At 36.4% G+C, this 16,514-nt stretch overlaps 2 protein-coding genes across 7 annotated transcripts in view; both read left to right on the top strand.

The window, feature by feature from the left end:
* The window catches only part of LOC131428237 (phosphatidylcholine:ceramide cholinephosphotransferase 1-like), a 65,634-nt gene that overhangs the window by 48,228 nt on the left and 892 nt on the right, over positions 1-16,514 (top strand). For all 6 annotated transcript variants that reach the window (XM_058592013.1, XM_058592012.1, XM_058592007.1 and 3 more), the window contains 3 exons: positions 15,538-15,929; positions 15,992-16,269; positions 16,332-16,510. In XM_058592013.1, coding sequence (XP_058447996.1) covers positions 15,538-15,929; positions 15,992-16,269; positions 16,332-16,510 — 849 coding nt within the window. The remainder of the gene's footprint in view (positions 1-15,537; positions 15,930-15,991; positions 16,270-16,331; positions 16,511-16,514) is intronic.
* On the top strand, positions 12,549-15,247 carry LOC131428236 (testis-specific zinc finger protein topi). The gene is made up of 3 exons (XM_058592006.1): positions 12,549-13,213; positions 13,318-14,733; positions 14,795-15,247. Exons 1-3 carry the CDS (start codon positions 13,159-13,161, stop codon positions 15,103-15,105), a joined length of 1,782 nt encoding a protein of 593 aa, XP_058447989.1. The 5' UTR covers positions 12,549-13,158; the 3' UTR covers positions 15,106-15,247.

The following is a 16,514-nucleotide window of genomic DNA, read 5'->3' as shown; positions in this document are numbered from 1 at the left end:
CACAAAATAAAACACAAAATTAGAACCACCGACAACATACCGATCCATACCAAATCCTACAGATACCCCAAAGCTTTTGAAGAAATAGTGAGACATCAAGTAGATAAACTTTTGAAAGACGGTATTGTAAGAGAATCTATCTCTCCATATACGTCACCAGTTTGGGTAGTACCCAAGAAAGCAGACTCTTCAGGACAAAAGAAATTTCGGCTTGTAATAGACTATCGTAAACTGAACGAAAGAACAATCAGTGATAGATATCCTATACCGGAGATTACCGATATATTAGATAAGCTGGGAAGAACAAATTATTTTTCTACTATAGATCTCGCATCAGGCTTTCACCAAATTCAGCTCGATGATGAAGACATTGAAAAAACGGCATTTTCAGTAAACTCTGGTAAATACGAGTTTACGCGTATGCCATTCGGGTTGAAAAACGCCCCTGCGACTTTTCAACGCGTAATGGACTGCATATTGAGAGAAGAAATAGAAAAATGTTGTCTGGTATATATGGACGACATCATCGTATTTTCACCCTCTCTAGAACAACATAAAATCGACCTGGACAAAATTTTGAGAAAATTAAAAGATGCTAATTTAAAAATACAGCTTGATAAATGCGAATTTTTCCGCAAAGAGGTCCAATTTCTAGGACACACAGTTTCGAAAGATGGCGTAAGACCAAATCAGGACAAAATCGAGACAATTAAAAATTGGCCACTACCGAAAACAGAAAAAGAAGTGAGACAATTTCTCGGAATTTTGGGATATTATAGGAGATTTATTAAAGACTTTGCTAAACTGGTGAAACCGCTTACTACCTTACTACGTAAAGACCAGGATTTTATCATTGGGCCAGAAACAGAACTCTGCTTCGAAAAATGTAAGCAAATTTTAATGAGGGACCCAGTGTTGATTCATCCGGACTTCTCTAAAGAATTTAACTTAACTACTGACGCTAGTGACTTTGCGATAGGAGCCGTACTTTCTCAAGGACCTATCGGAAAAGATCGTCCAGTAGCTTATGCGTCAAGAACTCTAAACAGGTCAGAAGAAAACTATTCAACAACTGAAAAAGAGTTCCTGGCAATGTATTGGGCCGTTAAACATTTCGAACACTATCTCTGGGGGAGGAAATTCAAACTAATTACAGATCACCAACCGCTAACTTACTCTCTTTCAAACACAAACAAACGCATTTTTAGAGGTAAACTAGAACTTGAAGGATACGACTACGAGTTAATTTATAAACCAGGCAAAAACAATGTCGTCGCGGATGCACTTTCAAGAATAAAGACAAACGAGATTAACGCGAACTCACAACACGAGACCAGTAATGAAGAAACAGAGAGTGAGGGAACAACCATACATTCCGCTGACTCTAGTGATGATTACTACATTTGGTGTACAGAAAAACCAATTAACACATTCAAGACACAACTCATCCTGAAAATTTCAAACATTGATTCCGAAGTGTCAGAGCAAATATTTCCGAATCGTCGACGTATCACAATCCTCAAACCAAATTACACCGAAATAGATATAGTACAATTATTCAAAAGATATCTCAACCCCAGAGGAATAAATTGCTTACGCGTACCCATAGGATTGAGACAACTGGTTCAGGAAACTTACAAGAAACATTTCGAATCTAATCACATCTACAAAGTTCTAATTTCAGAAATTTTACTGGAGGACGTCAGGCTGGAAGCAGAGCAGGATAAACTAGTAAGAGTTACACATGAATACGCACATCGGGGCATAAAAGAAAACAAAGCCCAAATACTACAAAGGTATTATTTTCCCCAACTCGATCGAAAGGTTAGAGCCCTAATAGATAGTTGCGGCGTTTGCAAGAAAAGCAAATACGATAGAAACCCGCCACAATTAATACAGAAAAGCATTTTCGAGGAGAAACCCTTCGAACGAGTTCACATAGATGTTTTTTTCATGAAAGGACTAAAGTGGTTGACGATAGTGGACTCCTTCTCAAAATTCGCTAACATAATTCCTTTAGAAACTAGAACAATAGTTGACTTAAAAAGAGCACTTAGTGAACATATCAGAATATTTGGCAGACCACTAACTATCGTCAGCGACCAGGAACCAGCATGCATATCCATAGACTTTACAGGGTTTCTGAACGACCTTGGCATTTCCATCCACCATGCCAGTAACTCTCAATCAAACGGAATAATCGAGAGATTTCATTCTACAATAATTGAGTTATATCGAACATTAAAGCATAAATTTCCAAACAAACCAATTATTGAAGTAATGAATCTTTTAACCGACATTTACAATAACACTATACATTCAGCTACAAAAAGGAAGCCTAGAGAAATCATCTTCAACGTTTCAAACTCCACGAACGTAGAAGAATTACAAGAGGCAGCAGACAATATTCAATCGGCAGTCAAAACGCAACTACAACAAAACAAACAAAGACATGAAAAGAAACACGAAAATAAGCAAACACCACTCGAACTTAAACCTGACGAAACAAAATACGTTAGAATATCACAGAGACAGACAAAGGACAAAGACCCATTCAAATTAGTAAAAACAAAGACCGACAATCTACTCACTTTCAGAGACACAAACAATATAAAAATCCACAAGAACCGACTGAAAAAGTAACCTCGCACTACTACTCTAATTTCAGAATTTTCTTGACTCACTACGTATCGTCTACAATCTACAAAGATGTGACAAATAACAATGGACTTATAGCCTTTAAACTTGACACAGTTAGAATTAGATTAGGATACGAACGAATCGTTAAAAAAATCGATCTAGGCAACATCGAACTAAACATCAACCATATTGAGAAAATAACCCTATCCCTCAAAACTAGAGATCACTTACACGAAACACTTTCAAGAAAAATTAAAATTGCTAGAGAGAAACTTAAAAGCCTTAAGCCCCACAGACAGAAACGCGGATTAATCAACGCATTAGGAACAATGGTTAAATACATAGCAGGTAATCCCGACGAAGAAGATTTAAAAACCATACAACTAAGCCTAGAAATGTTACAGGATCATGAAAACAAAATTGTAAATAACCAAATGAAACAAATCAATATCAATACTAGTTTCCAAAACAGAATAAATAATGTCACAAATATCATTAGAAAAATTAGTTCTCAAATAACATTAATAAACAACACACTTAGAGAAGATACTATTACAGAACACATTAACTTAATATTCAGCATAGATTCTCTCATCCATACACTAGAAGACATAGAAGAACAAGTTGAATTTTCTAAACAAGATTTATTGAATAAAAATATACTATCGTTAGAAGAGAAAGAATACATCTTTCATAGACTAGTACAGCAGGACATGAACCTTAAATTCATAGACGAGATTTTTCAATTCAGTTCAGCAAGTTCAACAATCATCAAAGACAACATCGTTATTCTGATAAAGATACCAATACTGGACAGCAACCCCTACGAGCTACTAGAACTACAGGCTACCAGCATAAATCAAACAAGAATCAGCACAAAAATCCAATTTGCAGCTAAAAGACAGAACCACATATTGCCACAACTACAAAAATGTAAAATTTGCGACAATTCAACACCGCTGGAAGACGAATGCATCTATAGAATTCTAACACACCAGAAACCAAGATGTCCTATAAGAAAAACAGATCAAACGACTAAGATAAAAGAAATCAGAAGAGGCGTCATATTCATCGATACAAACATTCATCTAAAAGTCTCTAGCTCCTGCGGCGACTCCACAGTCATAACGGAACCGACCGTCATCGAGACAGAGAACTGCACCATAAACGTACTAAACTATACTTTCCACAAAGAAGACGAATTCTCAGCAAAAGAAGAATACCTGGTGCCAACTTACAACAAACACCCAGAAACAACCAATAACATACAAGAGAAAAGTGAAGACCTCGGTATACAAAATCTGGAACTCCTAGAAGAGATCAACCTAAAATCTAACCAACACAGAAAAACCACCATCGTCGGAAGTACAATCGTCACCATAGTAATCATTAGCCTTCTTATCCTGGTAATCGCTATCACGAAGAACAAGAAACTCACTGAAGATAAACACACCACAAGAAAATCTGCGGATCCCGAAATTTCGGAGATCAGAACCGAGAAAACCGAACCGAAGACGATGCATTTCAAAAAGCTTCCAACAATACAGCTTCCAAACAGTCGACTGAGGACGATCGACGCTCTTAGAGGGGAGGTGTTACGAAATACCGGATCCGGAACAGCAACGTCAACAGTAAAGAACCCATAGTTCAACATAGCGACAGCCGAGAGTCCGCCGACCAACGCAGCAAGGAAAATGCTGACACGGAGTAAACCCGGCATAGCAACCGTTCCAGCCGCCAACCACACGACATCGAAGACAACGTGGCCGATCGACGATATCGAACTTTGCTGAATTGTCAAATCCAAATTAACAAAAGGTTTAGCGATAGGAATTTTTAGTCAGTCTTGAGTGAGATACGTAAGCGAATCCATGTAACCGAAAATTAAGTGAAATAAAGTTTTTTTTATTCAAACCGCGATAGTACACGGCATATATATATATATATATATATATATATATATATATATATATATATATATATATATATATATATATATATATATATATATATATATATATATATATATATATATATATATATATATATATATATATATGTTACAGTGACACGAAAACTAGAAGTGGATAGATTCCTATATTTAAGCAAATACATTGAACAGAGATAGCAGATGTCTAAGTTATATATATTCAATTTCTGAGATAAACGATGAAGCTGTGATGATTTATGGTACGTTTACCCTATATTGCTCAGTTGAAGAAGTCTGACATTCTAATAAACACTGATTCAAGAGTGTGAAAACTGTTGATCAAATTGCAATTTTCAATCAATATGAATAAATCAGTATTTCATTTGTCTCGGTCGAGCCAACACTCGCGGTACGTAGCATGTATTTTACCATCATCAGAGCCGGCAGGAATCGAGAAATTATTTCGGTTGTGTGGCTACAGTAGTGATTCGTCTCTCGCCAACGAATATTGATTTTGAAGTCTCGACAAGTTTTGAAAATATTAATTGTTTAATCCGTATCTAGGCGGCTTGGTGTTGCGGAACTGCGAGGAGACCAACGAAATGCTCAATGTATGGTAACTGGCGGTGAATCGACCTTCTAGTAGTCATTTTTCTTCGGAGTGCCTGGTTGCGTCGTAGGTATAGTCTATTGGACTATAAACAAATATCAACTGGCAATTCAGCCTAGTATCTGTGTTACCAATCGGCTTCATATAAAGTTAGGTGATGCAAACCTAGAAGGAAGAAAAAAATTTACTCCGATGTCTTCAATGCTCGCAAGAAAATTTTATTGTTTGAAACTATAAAATGATGAGTTGTCTGATTATCAAATAGTTGTTTCGATCTGCATTAAACTACAGTTTCGAAAAAAATGTTGGTTGTTTAAAAGCATATCATCAATTTAGTTCGGTAGAATTGTCCGGAATTATTTTACTTTTAATAGTTTTTGGCACTAAAAAATGCCTTTCTCTTCACTATATGGAGCCGACTGTCAATTAAAAAATACGAAACCAATTTTTGAAGTACCAATCGATTCGGAAGCATTAAACTTAAACATGTATAGAAACGTCATTTCAGTATTTAAAAAACATAGTTTTGAAAAATTGGTTAGAATCGATCTATGTTTTCACGAACCAATCACAGCAGGCTATAATGATGTCATCCTTTTGATTCCTCTTGCACGTCCGACGGTTTTGATCGTTGTTTCACACCTCGAATTTAGCTCAGTAGCAGTTCTGCTTCGGTCAGTATAGGGAAACTTCGTGTCATACATAAAAAATACCGCATCGTTCTGCGTAGCATGAAGTTGTGATGTGATGTGATGTGATGTGAAGTGAAGCCACCATCAGTTCAAGGACTTGCCAATGGATGCGGGTAGACTTACAGTAGCCCCGATATGACTCATCCATTCACTTTCTTACTATAGCTGTTACCGAAAAGCGAACAAAAAGGGTTGGGCGGATATGTAAGTAGAGTTACTTACTCGTATTCCGCGGGAATAAAAGATGCTCTTCCAACCATAATATCCAGTGCATGGATGAAGCATATCGCTATACATGCTTGAACCCGCCTGATGGTTTGTTTGAGAAGGGCGCGTCAGACTCATTTCAAACCTTCAGAAGGAAACAAGTTTCCTTCAAGTGACTTGGGCTGGCTATCCACAATCCCTCGTCCATTCATCAATTCGTCCGATGCCCTGATGCTCCCTCCCCTTTACGTCCCCGTGATAAATGTTTTATATTGATAAATACACTGAAGTCTTTTTTTATGCGAATTTACGTACCGCATAAAAAAAACCGCATAAAAAGAAACCGCATAACTCTGAAAATTCGCATAAAAAAAACCGCATAACTCTGAAAATTCGCATAAAAAAAACCGCATAACTCTGAAACTTCGCATAAAAAAAGACCGCAGAAGGGCAAACCGCATAACTCTGAAAATTCGCATAAAAAAAAACCGCGTAACTCTGAAACTTCGCATAAAAAAAAAACCGCATAACTCTGAAAATTCGCATAAAAAAAGTCGCGTAAAAAAAAACCGCATAAAAAAAGACCGCATAAAAAAAGACCTCAGTGTACAATGAAACATAGTTTAATGAAATTAATATAACATACAATTATAGATGATAGATTACAAAATAATATAATATAACATAATATAATATAATATATTTTAATTTAATATAATATAATACAATGTCATACAATACGAGGTCTGTTCAAAAAGTTCCCGGGATTTTTAATTGCGCGCGTCTGGAGAGTCCGGTGGTCAAAATTTTATTTTTATTGTGTTGGTACATATGTCCCTAATGTATGGTGAAATTTTCAGCTGTATTCATTGTTTACATTCTGTCTTGTAGCGGCTGATGTAGACGTGTTTTTTGAGCTCGGCGATTTTTGTTAGTTTAAACAATGGAAGAATGGAAGAGTCAAAGAATTTGTATTAAATTTTGCGTGAAAAATGAAATAAAGTGTAACCAAGTGTGCGAAATGTTACAGAGAGCCTACGGTGAGTCTGCTATGAAAAAAACAAGTGTTTACGAGTGGTATAAGCGTTTCCAAGATGGCCGCGAAGACGTTGAAGACGACGAACGCTCCGGTCGACCCAGCACGTCAATAATCGATGAAAATGTGGGAAAAGTGGAAAAAATGATTATGGATGATCGCCGAATCACTATTAGAGAAGTTGCTGATGAAGTTGGCATATAAGTTGGCTCATGCCATCATATTTTTTCAAATGTTTTGGGCATGAAACGAATGGCAGCAAAATTCGTTCCAAAACTGCTGAATTTTGATCAAAAAAACAAACGCATTACCATCGCTCAGGAGCTGTTAAACGACGTCAACGACGATCCAAATTTACTTGAAAGGGTCATAACTGGTGATGAAACATGGGTGTACGGTTATGATGTCGAAACAAAAGCACAATCGTCCACGTGGAAGCACCCAACGTCACCAAGACAAAAATCGCCGAGCTCAAAAAATCACGTCTACACCAGCCGCTACAAGACAGGATGTAAACAATGAATACAGCTGAAAATTTCACCATACACCAAATTTTGACCACCGGACTCTCCAGACGCGCGCAATTAAATATTCCGGGAACTTTTTGAACAGACTTCGTATAATATAGTATATTATAAAACATGATATAAAATAACAGTTAATGTAGAGTGTCAGTTATGCTCTTCTATCTTCGTAATACTGCAGGAAGTAGAATATTTCTCTTCTAATAACAATGTTAATATCCACATCTATAAAAATAATATATGTTTTTATTATTGATGACAAATTAATAATAATAACAATAAATATAATAATGAAAATAATCATAAAAAAACAATATAATATAGTACAATGAGATATATAATAATTAATAGAATGAATAAAATGATATGTTGCGATATGCTATGATAGTATATTACTTGAATTTATATGTCATTTCTCATCCTCTCATTCTGCCATCAACGCATTATTTCATCGACCAATTGTCACCACAGACACACGTGTAAGCATGAAACAGGAATCAGTGAGGACCAAGCTCACCTTGTGACGACCTTGATATTTAGTTAAAAGATTACTTTAAAAATGATAACTTAAAAGGAAAACAAATTTATATTTTGCGCAGAGGTACGTAGTACTACTCATAATAAACCCTATAATATAATATAATACAATATAATATGATATAATGCAATGCAGTATAATACCATACAACATATTATATAATAACATAAGAGACAAAAAAACATGTAAGACGATAATATATGAAATAATATGCTATGATACAATATAACAGTTAATGTGGCAGTGTAAGTTACGCTCTTCTAATAATAATAATAATAATACTAATAATAATAATAATAATAATAATAATAATAATAATAATAATAATACATGATGTAATAAACAACAGAATCATATGTTGTAATCAGTGTTGGTGATTGCCGAAAATTTCACAGAAGCTGCTATATTGCTATCTTTATTGTATACAACATTTTCAATCCGGTAGAAGATGCTACGAGAACTCGAATATCTCAATGCATGAACCGCGAGAGAATTTTTCTACATTCCTTCGCTCCACTTCATACTCTGAGTATTTCTCGGCCCTTAAAAAAAATTACAGTCTGATAGTGATCGTTGCTGTGTGGAATTTCCCAAGAGAGAATCGCAAGTTGACAATTATCGCAGAAAATCGAGCCGATGATTCAACTCGATGATTCTCATACTAGGTTACAATATTTCAAAACCCTTGTGTGGAGCATTCACATACATTTTCATAGACACAACTTATACAAAGATTATATGCACATAGTTAGAATAAGCGGCAATAGTAAAATGATTCTATCGCAATTATCAACTGCCTGTATAGAATCGGATCGCGAAACGAGAATAAGCGACCGTTTGTTGCTTCAGAGAAGATCCCCACAGCGGCGTGCCAACCTTTTATTCTCAGAAATGTCATCGAGAGAAATTCGCTCTCGCACTTGTGTCGATTCTATGTTAAATGAGCCATGCCGGGATTTTGTTGTTGCGATGATTTCCAACTCTCTTTGATGGCACTGATTCAATCGTTGAAGAGTTGCCAGCGAACGTTCTTTGATACGATAAAAGCCATCCTTGGTTGTAATATACTATGATAAACATTGCACTTTAGAATGGGCTTTAACTTATGGCTATCTATTGACCAAATGTAATCATAGACACACAGCATGAGATAGGAACATGTGAGGACTTAGTTATCTCACCATTTGACGACCTCGTTCTGCGTAGCATGAAGTTTCGCACAAAGAGGATCTATAAATATATGCTGTTTAACATTTCTTTGCTTAGTAGGTGCTTGCCTGTGAACAAAGTAAGTAGCTCGTCCAGCGAGGGAATGGCTAGATTGTAAAGTATATGGGATCATTCGCTGGATAGTCACTTTTGCATTGTGTGTCGATGCAATTTACCGTTTGCTGCACTCCGCGTTCGCCATGTATTTAGCAAATTTTCGGCCTTTTTTTTATTTACTTGAGTTTGAACGCATGCAGGTAGTAAAACCTAACAAATATGGATAACAAATGATTATTCATGTGTTGTCATCAAACGTATAAGTATATTTTATATACTCAGTTCACTTACAGATTTATGTAGGTGATAAAACATTAGCAAATAGACTAATAACATCAATTTCAATTATAGTTTATCAATTGATTTCTAAACCCAAACTTAAAAAAATAAGAATTTCTCAGATTTAAAAACAGTGCTTAACCTAAATTCTACTAATTTGAACATTCATCTTACGATTTCTATATAAACAACGGAACGTGCGATCGCAGGCTAGATTCTTCAATAGATTTTGATGTTCCGGTTACTAACAGACCAATTTAAAACTTTCGGCGATAGATTTTTCGGGCCCAATTCGGCGCGCTTGTATCTTGTATCCTGTATGTGATTTGCTGGTGAATTTTCCACATTAAACTTAATTTGAAAACATTATTTCGATATTCTACGCACAAAAATGGATTCATTTGTCGACGAGATCGTGTTCACATTGGAATCTTCATTTACAAGCAATACGGTGACTCGTAAATGGAACTAGTTCAACATTGCAATAAAAAGTAAATAACAGATACATCCGTTTCATCATATATGGCAAAAAACCCAATAATTTTCTTAGCATTGGAGCATAACTATTAATATTGCACCAAACCATAATCATGTATTCTAACTAAATGGTTAGAAACTGACTTGGTCTGATCAAGCAAAATCCAAACTAAGTAAAACAAGAATAATTAATCGTTATTCAGTGTCTATTTGATCAAGTTGTTTTTTCCACCAGGAGTAAAACGCTTCAAAAGGTTCAGAATAAAATTCTGAAAGTTATCCTAAAGCGGCAGATCTGACATCACGATACTCCACGCATGTCCTAACAACATGATCAATATCGCGATAACCTTCGCCACAAGCACAATGATTAGTCTCGGAAGGTCCAGTTCGAAGGAGATGTGCATCCAACGTGTAGTTATTGGACATGAGTCTGGACATCACACAAACGAAGTCCCTGTTATTTTATATTTCTGTCAGAAAGTAATTTGAATGTTAAAATAGAACCAAATTATCAATATTTGAAGAAAAAATTAAAATAGTTATAGAAGGGGGAAAGGGAGGAATCCCCTGGGGCCGGACTTTTTCAGGGAGGCCGGAAATGTGAAGATTAAAAATTGCTTTTTCATTCTACATTACAAATCAAAAATCGAAAATGAAATTGGCTATTGAATTATTTTGTTGAAATAATGAATTTAAAAATTTCTTGATACTCCCATGCTCACAATGTTTTACAATTCTCATGTTTATGTCCCGTTTATGTAGCGTTTACACTATTGCTGGTTGCCAGCATGCTGGTGCCAGTGTACTGCCCTCTTAGGAAAAAAACGTTCAACGGTGGTCCTTCGTTGGTCTAATACTTTGGATCATTGAACCACAGTTGAACGTTTTTTCCTAAGAGGGCAGTACACTGGCACCAGCATGCTGGCAGCCAGCAGAAGTGTAAACGGGGCATGAACAAGCCTAACTGCTCAATGGAAGTTTAATTATATTATGGAGCCAGAGTTGCCGATATTTTAGATTTATCCGGTGTATACCAGATAATTCGACCGTCCCACGACAAAAGATCCTAACTGCAAATGACAGTTTCTCTTTGTTTTCTTTTTCTTTCACGATTTACCGAACTGATTTTATATTTTATGCCTTCGTCTTCGCAAAACTTTCAAGGTAAAACTACAAGCATTCGATTTTTATTGGAAACTTTAGAGAATTTGTAATAATGGCTCCGTAATAATCAAAAGAGAAAGTAAACAAAGAGAGGCTCTCATTTGCAGTTAGGCCCTTTTGTCGTGGGACTATCGAATTATTTAGACAGACATTCAACCAAACGAGATCTTTTGCAAGATTTTGCAGATCTCACCAAATTTTCTAAATTTATGCTTGTGAATAGCAGTTTTCTAAATAGTTCATATTCGTCTAATAAGTCGAAAAAATTAAAATAAGTCCTCATAAATAAATACAAATTACAGTGTAATTAGAAGGCGTCGATCAAGTAGAGTTTAACTTTACATCTGTGTAGGGTGTGTAGGGTATTCGTTCGCGTAAAGTGGATCGATATAAATGATGAGAATGTTGATTTAAGTACTCAAAGAATATATTTTATTGTTGTTTATAATTTTTACAAATTTTACCAGCAAGAAATTGTCAGCAATAGTGTAAACATTGCCAGCTGCTGGCTTGCCAGTACACTGGCTCCAGCATGCTGGCAACCAGCACAAGTGTAAACGCTACATTAGGGGGCCGAATTTCCTCTCGGCGGCCCTGTTCTTAGGGCATATTCAGGAGTGTTCTAGTTCTAGATGCATAATTTATGTCAGTTTTAAAATTTAAATCTAGAAATTATAACAAAATAAACTGGCAGCCCCAGCAGCGTTTTATCTGTGTTTCAAATATATAAAAAACAGAACGGCAATGTATACCAGTTTTAAATTTGACAGTAGAACTGATCGAATAAATAAAACTAAAACGGATTGCTGGGGATACGTTTGTTTCAGTTTCATTTACATTATAGACCACCCATATGAATCTTGCAGCTGCTGAATTTGCTCTTAGGCTGTGGACCATCTCGCGAATTATTTTAATTTTTAGTTAAATTTGACAGTCGAGCAGTTATTTGTTCGCTGTCGAAAACAATCCTGCTCGAAAGCATGGTTATTTTTGACAGAGTAAAAAAAAATTTTCAGAAATTCTAATTTCAGATCTTTAGTGAAAATTACTTCTATGTTAGCAAAAATTATTTCTGTCTTTTAAACTTTCAATCATAGAGAATATCTCAAAAATATTGACTATTGCAATTATAATACCTTCTGATATTATTTTATTTTCAATGCAAAAAAACAAATAGGGTAACAAAGATATTTTGGCCCATTTCAGTATTGATTTTATTTTGGCCCACTTTGTAAAAATATCCACCAAATGTAGTAATATCTTTGAAAAACTCTTCCGCAGTAGGTAATTTAATGTGATTAGCTTTCAATTTATGCAACATGGGTTACTTAACATCGATTAAATCCATAAAGTTTGTTTGGTGGGCCAAGATATATGAAGTGGCCAAAATACCTATATTGCCCTAACTTTCCATCCATCGAATTTTGAAAAGGGTAAAATTTGGTAATATTTAACTACTCGACCAAAAATAACAGTTCGACTGTCAAATTCTAACTAAAAGTTAAAATAATTCGCGAAATTTTTCACGGACTTAGCCCTATAAAACGTAGCAATTCTTTTGTACTTCTATGTTTTGTATACTGTAGTGGTGAATATGGAACGTACTCATCAAACACGCGAAACCCATCAATCCGCAGAATGGAATGTGATAGGGTCTGATGTATGATGTTGCTAGGCAACATAACTTTTTCGCTGGAAGACGAGAGACACTCAACAACAGAGCAAAACTTCTGTCAAATTAGTCACGAGCACATTGCATTGCTCTTCCGTTATTTTTTCGATAAAGAAAAAAATGGCTGCTAAGACTGATGCCAGTGATCAGCTGTTTGCGCAAAGCAGCACCAAAGGTAAGTAAATCAAGCAATCCTTTAGTTTTGAGTTTTACTGAACAAATATAGTCAATTAATAGAACTAGTTTTAAAAAGAATCCAACTAATTGTTCATGCCACAGGTCTATTAGATGTTTCCGTGGACAATTGCAACATAAAATGTGCAAATTGCGACCAGATTTTTTCGCCGGATCAATTCGAAGAGCATGTTTGCGAGTACGATGAACGCAAAAAGCGAATTGAGCCGACTAGTATTTTGGATGACCATCCGTGTTTTAAACAAATCGAAGAAAATATTGAACAGTGGAAAAAGTTGACGAGGAAGGGGAAAAATGAACATGATACCGACAAGCGAAAACGACCCACTGGGCTAAAAGACATTCTTCGGGAATTCCACAATTGCACTCACTGTGATAAAAAATTTGTGCATGCGTCCGGTCTCTCTAGGCACATGAATAATTGTCATCTGGATAAAATTGGCACGACAACGAAGCCACCCAAAGTTTCGACGAAAAAATCTTCCGAACCATTTAAGGTGTGTTTGAAATGTCTAAAATGTGGAATGATTTTTGGTTCAGTTGATAAAATGATGGAACACATAGAGAATGCAGATTGGGAACATGAAATGGAACAAACAAATGGCAGCTATAAGAAAAACGGAAACGTTTGCTTGCGGAAGGCAATCCGCATAGTGATACTGACAACCGTATTCCAATGCGAATTTTGCGAGAAACATTTCTCGGACCTATCTAGCTTATACGAGCATGAATCATTGCACGATCCTGCAATGGGCTATGAATGTTCGCTATGTGAAATCAAAATAACACGCATCAAAGACACTCTTAATCATAGATTAAGCGAATGCGTCTTTCGAGAAGCTTGGAATGAGGAGTTCAAAAGTCTTTCTAAATATTTTGCCTGTAACGTTTGTGATGAACAGTTTGCAAGTTTGCCAGCATTATATGAGCACAGGTACGAGAACTATCATTTGTTTCCACGTCTGTCGAAGACATACGACACTGAAAGTACTGAGTCGTTCAAAATTGGTTGTGAGCTATGCGGTGTAACCTTTGACAATGCCGAATCCATATTCACTCATCACGTAGATTTGCATGCTCCCAAGAAGTCTAGTACTCTCGGAACACGTCGTCAACCGAAACCAAATGCATCAGTGCCAAGTTCTCCTAATTCTGCAACTAGGCCTTATTTGTGTGAGCTGTGTGGTAAAACTTACACTCAATCGAGCCATCTTTGGCAGCATTTACGTTTTCACAATGGTGTTCGTCCGTTTACTTGCCCAGAAACTGGGTGCAATCGCAGCTTCACTATTCGTCCTGATTTGAAAGATCATATTCGTAAATGCCACACCGGTGAACGCCCGTACCACTGTTCGCTCTGCGATAAACGTTTTCTCACCGGTTCCGTTTATTATCAGCACCGCTTGATCCACCGAGGCGAAAGACGTTATGGTTGCGAGGAATGTGGCAAGCGTTTCTATAGAGCAGATGCACTGAAAAATCATCAGCGAATTCACTCTGGTTTGTATAATGTGTTTGTATTAAACTTTCTGAAGATTAACAATTCCGTTACGTGCCATAGGTGAGAAGCCATTCAACTGTCCCCACTGTGAAAAGCACTTTCGTCAAAGAGGGGATCGAGAGAAGCATATACGAGTAAAGCATATGAAAAGAACGAAGAATTGTTCGGACTATGAGAGAAAGCCGACTACCGGTCGCGTTAAAGGAAATAGACAAACGCTCCGTAGGGCAGCTAAGGCCACCTGCAATGAAGATGAATATCATGAAAGTGGTGAACATTACACCGAGGAATCTTCGGTGGTTTATGTCGGCGAAGTTGCACTACCGGCCAGCCTTTTCCAACCTATACTGAATGATATTGATATGCTATGAAATGCTGAAACATAAATCTACATTTGGAACTTAGTGCGAGACAAATTTCGAAAATATTTCCTAGTTTTATTATCACTTGCATTATGAATACTTGAAACTCTTTCGTAATTATTACATTACCTAATATATAATACATGTAACCAAAATACTGAACATAGTTTTGAATAAAACACAAAATAAATTTACGGAACAAATATTGTGTATATTTTTTTTCCTGCAACGATTCCAATCGAATAAAATTCAAATCAGATTCAACTGATTTATGGAGGATTTTATTTTTTCACTATAATGACCTATTTTGCTTCAATATTTTTTTAAATATAACATTTTTTCAATTTAATCTATATAACGGACAAAAAAAATGGATTTTCAAATCTGCTTTTGGGTTTGTTAAGCATATCTGACTGGTGTTCTATTTTATATTATCAACAGGAAGTTCCTGGTGCCTCCGATACCAACTATAACGGAAGTCATTTCTATCACCATCACCAGCATCCACCACCCGATAGTCTCGGTAGTCCAGGAAGCGATGCCGTAATGATAAAAATTGACGTCCCTGTGGTACTCCGCGATGAACAGCGCTTCCCAAAGGAGATCGGGAAAACGGTTTTGGCACTATTCATGTTGGTTTCTAACTTTCTCCTTGCAACGGTTTCACTATCGCTGGTTCACGATCGAGTGCCGGATCGGGATAGCTATGGACCCTTACCGGATGTTGTGTTAGATAACATGCAACCTCTCGAGTGGGCTTTAGATGTCAGTGAAATTCTCATCATGGTAGTGGTAAATTCATGCGTTTTACTGGTTACTTTTCACAAACATAGGTAACGACAATCAGTTTTTTTTTTGTTGTTGGCCAAACAAGTTTCTAATTATTTCGTTGTAGATTCATAGTAATGCGAAGAATTTTTCTACTGATGTCGGTGTTGTACTTTATGAGGTCAATAACCATGTACGTGACTGTGTTACCAATTTCAAGTACCACCTACTACTGTAGCCCGAAGGCCAATGGAACGGCCTCCCCGTTGGTGATCATGAAACGTGCCTTTCAACTCTTTTCCGGTTTCGGTCTATCGATCAACGGCAAGCATACTTATTGCGGTGATTACATATACAGTGGCCATACAGTGACGTTGGTGATGGGATATTTGATTATCGCTGAATGTAAGTAACTTTTGTTTGATTTACAGTACAGTTCTAGTAACACATTACTGATTATTTCGTAGATTCACCAAAGAAATTTTGGATTATACATTGGCTGGTGTGGTGTGCTAGTTTGACCGGTGTTTCGATGGTTCTTCTTGCGCACGGTCACTATACAGTCGATGTACTGATAGCATACTACGTGACCACGCGTCTTTTCTGGACCTACCACACGTTGGCTAACAATAGTCTCCTGCTGAAGGTAA

The sequence above is a fragment of the Malaya genurostris genome, chromosome 2, assembly GCF_030247185.1.
Source record: "Malaya genurostris strain Urasoe2022 chromosome 2, Malgen_1.1, whole genome shotgun sequence".
Taxonomy (NCBI): Eukaryota; Metazoa; Arthropoda; class Insecta; order Diptera; family Culicidae; genus Malaya; species Malaya genurostris.
Note: the sequence above shows the minus strand (reverse complement) of the source record. Positions and strands in the feature narration are given on the sequence as shown.